This window comes from Scyliorhinus torazame, chromosome 12 (genome assembly GCF_047496885.1).
Source record: "Scyliorhinus torazame isolate Kashiwa2021f chromosome 12, sScyTor2.1, whole genome shotgun sequence".
NCBI classification, from domain to species: domain Eukaryota; kingdom Metazoa; phylum Chordata; class Chondrichthyes; order Carcharhiniformes; family Scyliorhinidae; genus Scyliorhinus; species Scyliorhinus torazame.
Window position 1 is genome coordinate 218374709 of NC_092718.1, and position 16172 is coordinate 218390880.

General features: G+C 46.7%; 1 protein-coding gene across 2 annotated transcripts in view; it reads right to left on the reverse strand.

Annotated features, from left to right (window-relative positions):
• Positions 1 to 15877, reverse strand: part of eral1 (Era-like 12S mitochondrial rRNA chaperone 1) — a 33241-nt gene extending 17364 nt beyond the window's left edge. Inside the window, exons 1-8 of one of the 2 annotated variants that reach the window (XM_072469947.1) lie at positions 15707 to 15877; positions 14715 to 14873; positions 12736 to 12863; positions 10882 to 10959; positions 8747 to 8793; positions 8602 to 8663; positions 8399 to 8511; positions 2610 to 3074 (exon numbers count right to left, since the gene is read on the reverse strand). In XM_072469947.1, coding sequence (XP_072326048.1) covers positions 2610 to 3074; positions 8399 to 8511; positions 8602 to 8663; positions 8747 to 8793; positions 10882 to 10959; positions 12736 to 12863; positions 14715 to 14873; positions 15707 to 15788 — 1134 coding nt within the window. In that variant the 5' untranslated portion in view covers positions 15789 to 15877. The remainder of the gene's footprint in view (positions 1 to 2609; positions 3075 to 8398; positions 8512 to 8601; positions 8664 to 8746; positions 8794 to 10881; positions 10960 to 12735; positions 12864 to 14714; positions 14874 to 15706) is intronic. The other variant, XM_072469948.1, reaches the window with a different exon arrangement.
• Between the last annotated feature and the right edge of the window lie 295 nt (positions 15878 to 16172).

Genomic DNA, 16172 nt, shown 5'->3' on the forward strand with positions numbered 1-16172 from the left:
AGTCAGGACACATGCCCTGCAGGAGGGATCCAGTCAGATAGTACACTCACCCTGCAGGAGGGATCCAGTCAGTCAGGACAAGCACCCTGCAGGAGGGATCCAGTCAGATAGTACACTCACCCTGCAGGAGGGATCCAGTCAGATAGTACACTCACCCTGCAGGAGGGACCCAGTCAGATAGTACACTCACCCTGCAGGAGGGATCCAGTCAGATAGTACACTCACCCTGCAGGAGGGACCCAGTCAGTCAGGACAAGCACCCTGCAGGAGGGATCCAGTCAGATAGTACACTCACCCTGCAGGAGGGATCCAGTCAGATAGTACACTCACCCTGCAGGAGGGATCCAGTCAGATAGTACACTCGCCCTGCAGGAGGGATCCAGTCAGATAGTACACTCACCCTGCAGGAGGGATCCAGTCAGATAGTACACTCATCCTGCAGGAGGGATCCAGTCAGTCAGGACACATGCCCTGCAGGAGGGATCCAGTCAGATAGTACACTCACCCTGCAGGAGGGATCCAGTCAGATAGTACACTCACCCTGCAGGAGGGATCCAGTCAGATAGTACACTCACCCTGCAGGAGGGATCCAGTCAGATAGTACACTCACCCTGCAGGAGGGATCCAGTCAGATAGTACACTCATCCTGCAGGAGGGATCCAGTCAGTCAGGACACATGCCCTGCAGGAGGGATCCAGTCAGATAGTACACTCACCCTGCAGGAGGGATCCAGTCAGATAGTACACTCACCCTGCAGGAGGGATCCAGTCAGATAGTACACTCACCCTGCAGGAGGGATCCAGTCAGATAGTACACTCACCCTGCAGGAGGGATCCAGTCAGATAGTACACTCGCCCTGCAGGAGGGATCCAGTCAGTCAGGACAAGCACCCTGCAGGAGGGATCCAGTCAGATAGTACACTCACCCTGCAGGAGGGACCCAGTCAGTCAGGACAAGCACCCTGCAGGAGGGATCCAGTCAGATAGTACACTCACCCTGCAGGAGGGATCCAGTCAGATAGTACACTCACCCTGCAGGAGGGACCCAGTCAGTCAGGAGAAGCACCCTGCAGGAGGGATCCAGTCAGATAGTACACTCACCCTGCAGGAGGGATCCAGTCAGTCAGGACACATGCCCTGCAGGAGGGATCCAGTCAGATAGTACACTCACCCTGCAGGAGGGATCCAGTCAGATAGTACACTCACCCTGCATGAGGGATCCAGTCAGATAGTACACTCACCCTGCATGAGGGATCCAGTCAGATAGTACACTCACTCTGCAGGAGGGATCCAGTCAGTCAGGACAAGCACCCTGCAGGAGGGATCCAGTCAGATAGTACACTCACCCTGCAGGAGGGATCCAGTCAGATAGTACACTCACCCTGCAGGAGGAATCCAGTCAGTCAAGACACACACTGTGCAGGAGGGATCCGGTCAGTCAGTCAAAGAAGATTTGAATGCTTTCCTGGCCGGCTTCCATTTTTTAACCCAACACAAACCTGTGCTCATCGAAATCCCTGCTGCCCTTAGCTTACCTCACATCCATCACATTGTGTAGTGATTGGGTCAGAATCCAACAATGTCTTGACTTTTAAATCTGCACACTTGTGTTCCAGTCCTCCTTATCTCTGTAATCCCCCCCTCTCCGATTTTCATTGCTCTCTCCACTGGGGGCCTTTCTTTCAAGCTGCCTGGGCCCTAACACCTTGAATTACCTCCCCGAACCTCTCCGTTATTTTATGCTCCTTAACTCTTTTTATTAAACTGATCTCTTTGACCAAGCGTTTGTTCACCTTTCTGGATATGTTCTTCTGTAGCCATTGTCAAAATGTTTCTTTATCATTCGTGAAGCACTTTTGGTCAATTTATGACATTTAAAAGGTGCATATAAATGCAAGTTGCTGTCGTTGGAGGCTCCTTGGCGTTAGTCTCCAATCCCCTATGGTTAATTTGAAGATTCTGGGGGGCAGCAGGCTGGCACAGTGGTTAGCACTGCTGCCCCATGGTGCCAATAGTCCGGCTTCTATCCCGGCCTACTGTCCGTGTGGAGTTTGCACATTCCCCCAGTGTCTGGGTGGGTCTCACCGCCACAACCCAAAGATGTGCAGGGTAGGTGGATTGGCCACGCTAAATTGCCCCTTAATTGTAAAAAAAAAAAGAATTAGGTACTCTAAATTTTAAGAAAAGATTTCAGACACCCACTAGAAAAATAACAGGAAATAGCTTATCTCTATCCAACCTACAAATTCTTTAAACAACTTAAACATGTCAAGTAACACATTACCCGACAATATTCAAAGGATTATAAGCTTGGTCAATGCAATCAGTCTTCCTCATTCAAATCTCTACGTCTGGGTGCCATTCTGGTCAACCTGTGTTTCACTTCCTCAGAAGCCAACATATCTTTCCTGAGGGGTAGCGCCCAGGACCGAATGCAATTACTCCAGATGGGATCTACCCAGAGCTTTATACGACTACTAACATGTCTCACAGTCCCTTGTATTCCAGAACCCCCACCACCCTGACAACTGAAGTCTAATATTTCACTAACTTGTAAATTATCTTTTTGTACCCGCCATTTCACCGAGTGCTGTGGCTTTGCTCACTCACCTGAAGAGTCTCTACTTCCTCTCCGTTGACAGCTGAAAGCATAAACACTTCCTTGAAGTGAGGCCAGCCCTCTCGATGCTTCGAGTCCCCGTGCTGGCCAGCTAATCCCTGGGGCCGTGCGCTCCCTGTATCTGCTGGCTGCTGTACGCTGCCGTCACTGCCAGAAACACAGTCAGTGGACACCTCTGCATGAGGGAACTCAGAGTCTCCCGGCGAATCCTCAGAGAGGGCGTTCTTATTCATGACATACTCCCCATCCCAGGCTCCAGTTGCAATTGGTGCTTCCCCGTCCCCACGTTCTTGCCTCCCAGTTCTGTCTTTCCCGGACACATTTCTGGACAAGGTGCTCTGCTGCGGCAGAGAGTTGAACCGTGACTTTATTTTCAGTTTCCTATTGTTCACTACTCCCTCGGTCAGCCTGGCTGTCAATTCCAGAAGGAGGCCTTTGTTCTTTAGCAAGTCCACCTGGAACCGACAAGCAAAAGGAAGTGAGAAACTCAACGAGTTGAATTTTTCTTCAAATGTTCTATTGTGCTCTTCAATCTAATTTCCCTTACAGAATGAGTTCGCTGCATTTGGCTTGTGACACGTCCCAAAGGATCACACAGAACATGTTGCTTCTCCAACAGAAAACTCATTTTTATAGCGTCTTTCACAATTTCACACTGTCCCAAAGCTCTTAACAGGTATTGAAGTGCTTTTTGAAATGTCACCATTGTGTAATGTAGGCAACACTGCAGTCAATTTGCACACAGCAAGATCCCACAAACAGCAATGAGATATGTTCGGTAAACAAAGGTTGTTTAAGTGATTTATGTTTGCTTTGGTAAACCTTAGAAATTATGTACTGTTCTAGGTGTGTTTTTGTGCTTGGAAAAAGGTCAAATCTATTGTTAGATTCATGCTGGACAAAGGTGTTTACATGTGTGGGGGTTGTTAAGACCCAACTGGGTTTCTATCGTGCTTAGAGAGGGCTGCAGGGTGAAAAATAAATAAAAGGTAAGCACTTTGCTGTTGCTTAGCAACTGGAGGCCTTTGTAAGGTAAAAGGTTTTAGTTTAAGCAATTCAAGAGGAGTTGGAATCAGGATCTCAGGGAGTGAACATCTCTGAACTCTGCCAAAAGAAAGCCTGGACAGGATGGGAGCTGCAAAGAGGCAGGCTTTGTAAAGTACAAGTTACAATCCAGATAATCAGGGTATTGGAACAGAAAGTGTGTGTAAGATGACTCAAGTTAAGGGAACAGAGACCAAGTCCAAAGATGTGCAGGTTAGGTGGATTGGTCATGCTAAATTGCCATTAGTGTTGGGTTGGGTTACTGGGTTATGGGGATAGGGTGGAGGTGTGGGATTGGGTGTGCTCTTTCAAGGAGCTGGTGCAGACTCGATGGGCCGAGTGGCCTCCATCTGCACTGTAAATTCTATGAAGGTGCTGTTCAGAAGAATTCAAGGAAGCGTAAACAAAGTTTTTTTTTAATAAAGTGTTTTTGTTGGGTTTTCATATCTTAGATGTCACAATTCATAAGTTACATATTACAAAACTGCACCAAAAAAGGAAAATAAACAGAAATCAGATACAATTACAGGCAATTGTCTTCTCGCCCGCTCTGACCGTTGCCCCCCTTTAGTCAGCCTACATCTGTCACAATCCCCAGTAAGGCCAGAGCACTATTTGCAAGTGTCTAATTACTTTAGTTTGGGCTTCAGCTTAGCCTCAGACCAGTCCCCTGTGGCTTTGTCCTTTGTCCCTCTCATTTTCTTTGCGTGCATTCTTCCCACTCCCCCTACTTTCTTTTTCGTCCCGTGGCTCGCCTGTCTCTCTTGCCGCTCCCTTTACTGGTTGATGGCTACGAACAGATCTTGGAACAAGTTGGTGAACAGGTTCCACATCCTGTGGAAGCCCTCTTTCGACCCCCCCCCACCCCCCCCCAATTGGCAAATATTATTTTTTCCAGCCTGAGAAATCCCTCCGGGTCGGACAGCCAGTCTGCAGCTTTGGGTGGTGTTGCCACTCGTCAGCCGAGCAGGATTTTCTGGCGGGTGATCTGGGAGGCAAAGGGCTAGGGCACCAGTCACCCTCCCCATGAAGAGTTCTGCCTGATCTGAAACCCCAAAGACTGCCACTTTTGGGCATGGCTCCACCCTCACAACCCTGGACATCGCCACAAAGGTTCTCCAGTACCTGATAAGTCTGGGGCAAGCCCAGAATATGTGGGTGTGGTAGGCTGGGCCTCCCTGAAACCATTCACATTTGTCCTCTGCCTCTGGAAAGAACCCACTCATTCAGGTTAGGTGCTCTGCGCACCACCTTTAACTGCGTTATGCTCAGACCTGTGCATGTGGAGGTGAAGTTTGCTCTGTGCAGTGCTTCGATCCAGAGTCCTCCCCATCTCTATGCCTAGTTCCTCCTCCCATCTCTATGCCTACTTCCTCCTCCTCCAATTTTTTTCCTTGTCCCGTCCAAGGGGGAACGTACCTCCTCCAACAGCCATCCATACATGTCCCCAGTTTCCCTTCCCTAGGTTGCCCGTATCCAGCAGTTCGTCTACTAATGACGGTCCTGATATCTGGGGTACGTCGTTGTTTCCTTATGGAGGAAGTTTTTGACCTGAATATATCTCCGATCATTTCCTCTTGGTAACCGGATCCACTCCATGAGTTCCCCCAGTGTTGCGACTCGATCGTCTTTGTACATGTCACTAACCGTCAGTGTCCCCTCATTCTCTTTCCACATTTTGAAGGTGGTGTCAACTATTGCATGAGCAAACCTGTGGTTGTTGCAGATGGGAGCCATGGTGGACATTTCAGTCAGGCCGAAGTGCTGCCTCATTTGGTACCACGTCAGGAGCATGGCTACTACCACTGGGGTGCTCGTGTGTTTGGCTGGGGGAGGGATGGGAGAGCGGCTGTGGCTAGGACTCAAGAGGGACGTTCCGATGGAGGAACTCTCCTCCATCTTCACCCATTCTGCTCCCGGTTCCATCAGCCATCCCCTTCCTCTTTCTGTTGTGGCCGCCCAGTGGTAGAATTGTAGGTTCAGGAGGGCCGGGCCTCCCATGTTTCTTTTAGCTTGTAGCACCTTCTTTTCGATCCTCAGGTTCTTCCTCACAAATGCCATGATTAGTTTGTCGACTGTATTGAAAAAGGGGTTGGGAGTTGCGGAAGAGCCGGGAGTGCAGGAGGCGAAAGAGGCCGACGTTGTGGCCTTTGCGTCCCTAGTAGCCCGGCGCAGGATCCTACTCATGTGGAAGGAGGCGAAACCCCCCGGACTGGAGGCCTGGGTAAATGATATGGCGGGGTTCATTAAACTGGAGCAGATAAAGTTTGCCCTGAGAGGATCGGCTCAAGGGTTCACCAGGCGGTGGCAGCCATTTCTCGACTACCTAGGGGAACGTTAGAGGGAAGACAGATGACCAGCAGCAGCAACCCAGGGGGAGGGGGGGTGGGGGGGGGGGAGGGGGGGGTTTAGTTTAGGTCAAAGATAAAGGGGTTTTGTTACTTGTGTATTGTTTAAAATTTCTGTATTGTTATTGTTGCGTTTGCTTTGTAAGAGGGGAAAAATTGTTGTTTGGGGAAAAATTTTCAATAAAACATTTATAAAAAAAAAAAAGAAAAAGGGGTTGGGGTTGTAGATCGGGAGGGATCTAAACAGGAAGAGGAACCTGGGTAGTGCGCTCATTTTGATCGTCCCCTGCGAGGGAGAGTGGGAGTGGGCCCCACCTCTGCAGGTCCCTTTTGACTTCCCCCACCAGACTCGTCATGTTCCATTTGTGGATTTGCGTCCAGTTGTGGGCTATTTGGAACTCCAGATACCGGACTTTGGTCTGGACTTGTTTCAACGGCAGTTACCCCAGCTCTGTCCTTCCTTGTTGCGGGATCACAGGGAGCGTCCCGCTTTTGTTCAGGTTAAACTTGTAACCCGAGAAGGCTCCAAACTCCTTTAGGAGTTTCATTATCCCTTCCATGCTGGTCTGAGGGATTCAAGAAAGTTTTCTGAGTTAAATAGATAATTGCAGATTTAAAGTGGGGCAGCAGACCTCAGAGGCAGATGAAACACTTCATGTCATTTTAATAGTCTGGAAATCAAGAGTTAAAGCAATGGTGAGCAGTTTGCATAACAGTCAAGACCAAGAAATCCGAAACGGGTTGGTGTGAAATCCTGGACTGGATTTGCGGAAGCTTTGTTTGAATGTGTCAATTGTAAAATCTGGACTGAATTTCGGAATGTAAACATCCAAGGGAAAATATTATTACAAGGGAAAATTTTAAAGGGTGTTTTTGGGAGTGGAGTTTGGAAACTAATGTGACAATCATCTGGGACGATTTGGAGAAAACCGCAGATACTAACTGGTGTTCAGACCGGAGTGAGTGTATTTGAGCACTGTCATTTTGTGTGCTTGAAAGGGACTTTTTGTGTTAATGAGACCATTGTAGCTTAAGATGTCCTTTGTAATCCAGGTTAATCTTTAAATCTATGTATTTGTTAAGCTAAAGTTGGGGGGGGCTGCAATAAAGGAGTACTGTATTAAAATTGAATGTTCCGTGTTCAATAAATGTTTTTCTGGTTTTAAAAGCTAATTAGCGATGCTGTGAATCTGTACCTCAATGTTTTATAAAGAAAAAGTTACAATCTTTTGAGGCAGGGTTCCATTTGGTGAGCTTCTCATCCAGTTATTTATTTATATTTTTAATAAATTTAGAGCACCCAATTCATTGTTGTTTCCAATTAAGGAGCAATTTAGCGTGGCCAATCCACCTACCCTGCACATCTTTGGGTTGTGGGGGGTGAGGCTCACGTAGATGTTGATATTATAACTGGACGAATGTGCAAACTCCACACGGGCAGTGACCCGGGGCCGGGATCGAACCCGGGTCCTCAGCACCTTGAGGCAGCAGTGCTAACCACTGCGCCATCATGCCGCCTGCTCCCGTCCAATTGTAACATCAACTGGGATCGTAACAGATAAATGACCAGATAGCCGCCTTTGCCTCGTTGATCGCCTGAAGGCGGATCCTGTTAGTGTGGAGATCAACCTCTCCACCCTGTGCCCTGGCGTGGCGGGGGGACCAGCTGGATTCATGACGCTTGAAAAGGTCAAATTTGAACTGAGGGGAAGGATGGAGGGGTTCTACAATTCATGGACGCTTTTCATTATGCACTTTGAGAATTGGATCACATCGAACATTTGGGGGAGAGGGACTGTATGTGTTAATGGTGACTATGGGTGATTCCTGATTCCTTTTTGTCATTTGTTTATGTTAACATGCGGGCTAATGTTTGGGGTTTGGTGGGAGGATGGGATCGTTGTTATTGATATGGGGATTGACATTACATTTGTTACTGATTATTGTTTATTGTTGGGTGTAAATTTGGGAGGAAATGTGAAAAGGAGAATAAAAAATATTTTTTAAAAACTGACCAGATAGCCTGCCTTTTTTTTAAAAACTGGGTTGAGGATAAATATTGACCTGGACATGGTGGAGACCACCCCATGTCTCTTGGAAATATTGACATGTGGTCCGAGGGGGCAACCAGGACCTCACTTTAACAGCTTATCTGAGACATTGCACTGCCAACTGTACAGTGCTCTTCAGTCCAGCACTGGTACCATTGGGCGGCCGGGGTGGGGGGGACTTGAGCTTGAACCCATAACCTTCTGAGCTAATCTAGAGAAACAGCCCTGCTTATTTTAAACTAGTTCCATTTAATTCCAAAGATAAGATTGGAAGGAGGTCCAGACTCATACGGTGCTGGTGAATTGAGAAGATGGGAACAAGCCATTGCTGCTTACCTTATTCAGAACCAGAACTGCTGGGAGATGGGGATATTTGGAAAGGCATTTCAATAATTCAGTGTGGAGCTTGTTGCGTGTCCAGTGGTCAGAGATGTCAACCAAAACGAGCACTAGGGGGCAAAAGACAACAAAGTGAAGCATTGGATCCAAGCTCGGTCGATGCAGCCACATTAATGGAGATAGATCTCGCTCTCACTCACCCAGGTCTGCTTCTTTCACTGATTGCCACGGATCATCCAACAGCGATTTCTCCAGGTTGTGCCTGGCAGGAATGGAATGGTTCACTTATTAAACAGACTAGAGGAATAGTAAAATGTGAAATAAAAGTAGAAAAATATGAAGAACCTTTTTGCTTTGACAGCTGAAATGAGACCGGGTGTGTCCAGAAGAACCTGCAGAGGAAGTGAGAGAGAGAGAGAGAATGATCAGGAACTACACAAGAATGAATGCTAATCTGCACCCACAGAGCATGCTAAAGGGATTCCAGGCATAACACAGGGGATATTAAATATCAAGCAGGAGTTAGGAAAACAGAAGGTGACAAAATGTCAAGAGGTAGATCTGAGAGCCATGAGAAAAAGGGGAAGAGAGGAATCAAGCAAAGGGCAGGGAGTTAGAGAGCATTTCTGACTCGAGCAAATGCAAATAATCCAACAGCAAGGACTCTGTAGAGGAAAGAGAAGTTGGAGATAAGGAGGTAATCTGCAACGGTCCAGGTTTCTCAAGGTTTTAAGAAGGTTGGCTGTCTGGGACCCAGGCATGGAGATGGGTGGTTAGCAGTTTTATGAAGTGGAGGTTTGTCTTGATGGGTAACAGGGAAGAAGCAGAATGACAGTCTCAATATTAAGTGCCAAAGTCCACGAGCTGTTGCACTCAGTGCATCTGCAAGCGTCCCTCCTGTTTATTCCATTATTTCCTCTTTCTTTAATTTTTGCCGTTGCATTTTTGATCCATGAATGATTTATGGGCATGTATCAGCAAGGCAGCCTGAATCTTTACTTCAAGCAGAAGGATGCAGTGGCCTGTACCTTTAATTCAAGGCGGCAGCTGTGCTATTTTAGACTGGCCAGTGTCAGTGATGACTTGGGTTTGAACGATTTGGCTGATGGACAATGAATTGGCCCTAAAGGTTCTGCACTGCCCAGCAACAGGTAGTGATTGGATCTGATCTCACTGGAATGATTTCAGAGTCACGAGGTTCAATTCTGGTTTCACTTTTGATTCTGCAGCTTAGATGGAGGAAACTAACGAACTCTCTCCGAAAACAATCTAACTAAACCTCTTCAGAAGGCCACCGTGAGGGCTGACTCTCTCTCCAGCAAGTCTGGGTCCCGTTCTCTTGAGACTGCAGAGGCCTGAAGTCAAACCACGAGCTGAAGGCGAGGTTTGATGTGAAATAAGGTCTCTATACAGAAAGGTATAGGCCTGAATGTGAACCGCGAGCTGAAGGCCCAGTTTGATAAGAAATAAAGTGTCTCTCCGGAAAGCCTGCTGCCTAAAAGTGCTGTATTTTCTAACATACGGGGACCGCGATTCAATGACTCTGCAAGAAAGACCATAACCAGCTGTAAACCAGAGACTGAACAACCAGCGTGCTGTGAGGAAAATGTGCTAAAGAACAACCATTTGAAGCAGTGACTCTTATTTTTTGACCTTCATCCTTATTATTTTATCCCTTTCCACCCCTCTGTTTGTCTGTTCTGTGTGTGGGTGGAGGGTGGGACAGTTAAAGGGGGGGGTAGTAGATAAAAGGGGATCAGAGGTCATGTGGAGAAGGCAGGGGAATGGGGATGAGAAACACATCAGCCATGATTGAATGGCAAAGCAGGCTCGGTGGGACAGGTGGCCTAATTCTGCTCCTATGTCTTATGGTTGTATATTAGGCTGTTGTTATCCAGTTGCATTTACTGCATATTTCATGATAGTTCTTGGTATAAATAAACAGTAATTGTGTTTTGACTTACAAACCTGGTGACTGTAATTATTGGGCTGCCAAGGGCCAAAGACTTCCAGAATTTTATAAGAATTATTGGTTAATTAATTTGTGTTGTGACTCCTGGCCGAGTGGGGCTGGAATTGACTTACCCAGGGTGTTGTAACACATTGCACAGGTAAGCAGGGTCGAAGGAGGTGGTTGATAATGGACATGGTCTCAGACCTCCAGCCATTCCTCTCTGCGAAACCAGTCAATAGGAGCTGCGCGGAAAAGTAAACCGGACACTCGATCTAACTTATGCTTTTCTGCCACAGTTGTGAACGGCACTGACATTCTCTTTCAAAGTTGAATTCTAATCAAGAGCCACAGCCCGACATGAAACAACAGACTTAGCAGGGGAGCAAGAACAGTCGGGGCCACTTAAGTCCCTGCATTAAACACAAAATTCATAACCTGGCCCCCACTATAAACAGAATTAAAGTCACATGGAGCCAAGACCCTTTGAAAAGAAACCAAAATACTTCAGGAAAAGGTGGGCACACACTATTTGTGTTGCTCCATCAGTGATGACTCCTTGAGCTCGACAGCGCGTTGTGTGGACTTTACTTGAAACAGGGAAGACCTGCAACACAATAAGCAGAAAAGATCATTAAACCAGAACTCACTCAAGACACAATTTTGAACAGTTACTATTTTAACCAGCCAGTAAACATAGTTAATATCCATTTAAACATCACTCAGCTGCTGTTTAACTATTGAATCACCTCCACTGCCCTACCCTTTATGAACACATTTAAAAATGTGTCCGAGTGTATTATATTTTTCAGGAAAATGTATATATTCCAACATTTCCTGTCACCCGTTCTCTGATATGCTGAGTTGAGACTGGGAGCCTTTCTCACCAGGAAAGGACAATAGAATAAACTTACCAGGCAGCTCGTTCTCAACAAGAATACTGGAACTCAGCCAGGGAATGAAACAAAACACGGCTAGACCAAAGGGAGGAAGGAAGCTGAGTCACATGGACTTGGAAGGTCCAAGGTTCTTGTAACTCACGCCTGTGTGCATGGAGTTAGCTGATCTCAGCTGGGACAGAAGCTCTTGCAAATACCTATGGCACAGATTGACTGCTCTTCAGTAAGACAGAGAGACATGGGGCCAACAGGGGAGGATAAGACTGGGCCCAGCTGTAAAACTCGTCACAGGTTACCAAGTCACTGCCTGCGACTCAACATGAAAAATTGAACTTCAGAGATTCCAGGAGGTACTGCATTTCCTACAAAGCTGACTACACGTCTTTAGACAAAAGAACATATCCTACATTGGGTGATCCAAAGTGTTTTATAACCGAAGTCATGAAACGCTTGTATTTTACTAAATTGTGTCATACCATTGAGGGGTGGGGTTGGACCTGGTATAAAGTGAGGAACTGTAACAGCCTTGGTAAAGGCTCTCAATGTTTGTAACAAAACAATGCTCGAAAACTCAACATCAAATTCAACGATTTCAGTCATATGCACTGCTCCCATTTCCTCGGACAATAGGTGCTGATAACGATTTGGTCGTTGCCATTGACAGCTCCTTGGCTTTTCTTTGTTTTAACCATCTCACTCTGCCTTGCAGCATCATTCCTTTCCTTAGTGAAATATCTCCTGCCCTCCACTTCATCTCAAGACACTTGTCCCAGTTTTCCTCTCCCATATTCCTGCCAATTTACTTGCTATACTTACCTGTTTCATCTCCTAACACTTTTCAGTTCTGATTTATAGGTCACCGGTCTGAAGCATCAACTCTGTTTCTCTCTCCCCGATGTTGCCTGCCCTGCTGAGTATTTCCAGCACTTTCTGTTTTTGTTTCCGATTTCCAGCATCCTCAGGATTTTGCCTTTGTATTAACACTATCCTGTTTGTGGTCTTTGCTGAGGTGTGAAGATGTAACACAGCTCCCTGATCAGCCATCACTCATCAACAACTAAAATATTGCTGACAGAAACATTTTGTTTGAATAAATGTCAATAACAGGTTGGATTGGATTTGTTTATTGTCATATGTACCGAGGTACAGTGAAAAGTATTTTTCTTCAAGCAGCTCAACAGATCATTAAGTACATGGGAAGAAAAGGGAATAAAAGAAAATACATAATAGGGCAACACAAGGTAAATATTTAAATAATCGCTTATTGTCACAAGTAGGGTTCAATTAAGTTACTGTGAAAAGCCCCTAGTCGCCACATCCCGGCACCTGTTCGGGGAGGCGAGGCTGGTACGGGAATTGAACCCGCACTGCTGGCCATGTTCTGCATTACAAGCCAGCTGTTTAGTCCACTGTGCTTAACCAGCCCCAGGTATATCCCAGACAAAATCAGGAGCATCTAATCTTTCTTCAAAAGATGGGTTTACCTTTCTGCCAAGCAGCCGGTTGGACAAGGTGGATTTACCAGCATTCGGCGCTCCAATGATGGCAACTCTCAGCACTTGAGAGTTTTCAGGCTGATCCGGTTGATGAAGGAGGAGGTAGTCCTGCTCAGCTGCAACACAGAAATACAACTTCAATCATTTAGGAGAAGGAAGCGTGCAAGCAAAGCGCTGAGCCAAGACGGGGCCAAGAATACAGAGTGGATGGCTAATGAGAGCTAGCTTAGATCCATCTGCATTCAGTTCTGGGCAGTGAACCTCAGAAATGTCACAAAGGACTCAAATAGGTTTAAGCACATATTAACCTCAATTATAGCAGGGGTGGGGCAGCACTGTGGTGCAGTGGGTTAGCACTGCAGCCTCACGGCACTGAGGTCCCAGGTTCGATCCCGGCTCTGGGTCACTGTCCGTGTGGAGTTTGCACATTCTCCCAGTGTTTGCATGGGTTCTGCCCCCACAACCCGAAAATGTGCAGGCTAGGTGGATTGGCCACGCTAAATTGCCCCTTAATTGGAAAAAATGAATAGGGTACTCTAAATTTAAAAAAAAAAAATTATAGCAGGGGTTCGTAACAGGAGGAGGCCATTCAGCTCATCAATACAATCATGGCTGATCAGATACGTCAATGCCGTACACACACTACCCTCATGACCTTTTATGTTATTGTTAATCTGAAATCTATCAGTCTCTGCCACCCCCAGCCAGAATGATCCATTTATTCCTATCCTCTGCCGGTTAGCCATCCAGGATTAAATTGGGAGGATAAGTTCATAAAACTATGTCTGATTTTCTTGAATTGAGAAAGTTAAACAGTGATGTAATTGAGGAGTTTTAAATAAGAACATGTTGGCTACCAATTGGAACTTTCAAGACTGAGATAAACAGATTTTTGTTGGGCAAGTGTACATTGGACATGGAGAAAATGCCGGTAATTGGAGTTGTGGTCAGCCATGATATAACTGAATATGGAGCATGTTCATGTGCTGAATGGCTTCCTCCTGTTTCAAAGCACAAATGCCCAGCACCACATAAATCTCTATTTAAAAAACAATTTATAACTGAAAAGAAAGTGAAAGATTCTCCAGGGCCTCAAAGTATGCCAACCCACAATGGCACTAAATTTCTCCCTCCCCATGATCTTTTGTGCCTGACAAGCCGAGGGGCCGCAGTGTCAGGAAAGTGACGATGTTTTTGCTTCAGAAGCCCAGTGGAAGATAACTGTTTCCAAAGCTGGTTCAGCATGTAAAAGGCCAAGTAAAGCTTCCTCTACAATATCCCATCGGCGAGTCTCAGGCCCAGCTTAATAAGAAAACCCCTCATACTACAATATGTACTTTCCACTTAACACACTAGCCTCGCAAGATGCCAATTTGCACATAATTACAAGCAGTGTTGTGCAAACCAATTTCACTCAGTTCCCCTCTCCTGATGACAGTGTGCAAAATTGGGACAGAGTCCTGCTGTGTACCAGGCTGGTCTTTTAATCCAAAATTGATTATTCTTCAAAAGATTGATTCTCACTGATTCCCACTCTGCAAATGCAGGAGGAGCACCTGGCCCATCGAGTCCACACCAGCCGTTGGAAAAAGCACCCTACCCAAGCAACTTTTGGACATTACGGGGCAATTTAGCGTGACCAAACCACCTAACCTGCACATCTTGACTGTGGAAGGAAACCGGAGCACCCGGGGGAAATCCACGCAGACACACAGAGAACGTGCAGATTCTGCATAGAGTGACCCAAGCTGGAATCAAACCTGGGACCCTGGTGCTGAGAAGCAACAGTGCTAACCAATGTGCTATGATACCACCCCTCTTGGGAGTTTGCAGTAGTCACAAAATTATAAACACCCGTAGTTACAAACGTTGCTTTCAGAAAAAAATCATAAAGTCCAACGATTAAATAAAAATATTTGCAGATCATCCAACTTTAGAAGGAAGCCCAATGCAATAAGTGAACCCACCTTTACTCACAGAAACAGCAGGAGGGTATTGTCTACCAACGTCCTCAGTTTCCTGTTTTGTGACACTCAATATCTTTCCCAAGGCCGAGCTGCGCCCGTCGTGGCTAGCCAATGAGCGAGTGAAGCTGTGAATCCGGTCATTTTGCAGAAAGGCAAATGCTGATAACCACAAACATAGGCCATGCAACGTTACAAAGAATTGCACCAACAGTGAACCATCTCAAATCTTCTCAAACCTGCCTCCGTTCACTTGCTTAAAATTAAATAAGGCCCACTCCCCCGCACATCTTTGGACACCAAGGGGCAATTTGGCGTGGCCAATCCACCTAACCTGCACATCTTTGGACTGTGGGAGGAAAGAGGAGCACCCAGAGGAAACCCACGCAGACACAGGGAGAACATGCAAACTCGGCACAGTCACTGGAGGTCAGAATTAAACCCAGGTCCCTGCCGTTGTGAGGTAGCAGTGCTAACCACTGTGCCACCGAGCCATCCCACATGTTATGTGTGAACTTCTAACCTTGTGTAGTTGGTCGTAAAATGTTAAGATGGTAGAGTTTTTATTTAATCACTAAATTCCCTCCCTGAAACCTCTTCCTATCCTTAAACCTCTTTGACCGAACCTTTGGTATGCTGTCCTAAAATTATTTGGCTTTGTTTTACTTTGTTGGTCCAATCCCATTTTGATGTTCTCCCTATTTAAGGGTGTTATAGAAATGCAACTTGTTGGTTATTGAATGGGATTGTTTGATTAAATACAAAGACGTGTGAACTATTTACCTGCTGGACCTGCTTGAGGTGGTTTCCACTAAAACTAGCCACTTAAATTGAAACACCTGACTTGCAGCCAGTCAGATAATTTCTCCTGGACAATGTCTATCTCTGGTTACCCCCATGGACTCAAGCCCCGGGCCCGGCTCTGAATCTCCGCCCAGCTTCTCCACCTGAGCCTCGGGCGGCCCTTTGCCCAGGAGGCGCCTCCCGCTACTCACCTGCCTGGCGGCTGGCCCTGGGGCCGAGACCCGTGTTCCTCAGGACCCGGCAGAGCCAGGCCCTGCCCAAGGCCGCAGCCATCGACTGCCGTCTCCGGGGCTCCTAAAGCTTCACTCTCTCACAGAGCCGACCTGGCCGCCGCCATGACAGACCCGCCGTGCATCGTGGGAGCGCCGCGGCATGCTAGGATATGTTCCCAGCCCTAAACAGCGCCATCCACAGGCGGGGAGGAGGCGGCGCGACTCAGCCAGGGAACAACATTCAACCCTTTAACCATCCAGACCTGAGTCAATATTCAGCCCTTTAACCATCCAGCCCTCAGCCAACATTCAGCCCTTTAACCATCCAATCCTCACCCAACATTCACTCCTTTAATAAACAAAACATCAATCATCTACAATAAAAATCTACAATAAAAAACAGAATGCAAAATCTCCTTGGGATCCCCTTCTGCACATCCTGCTT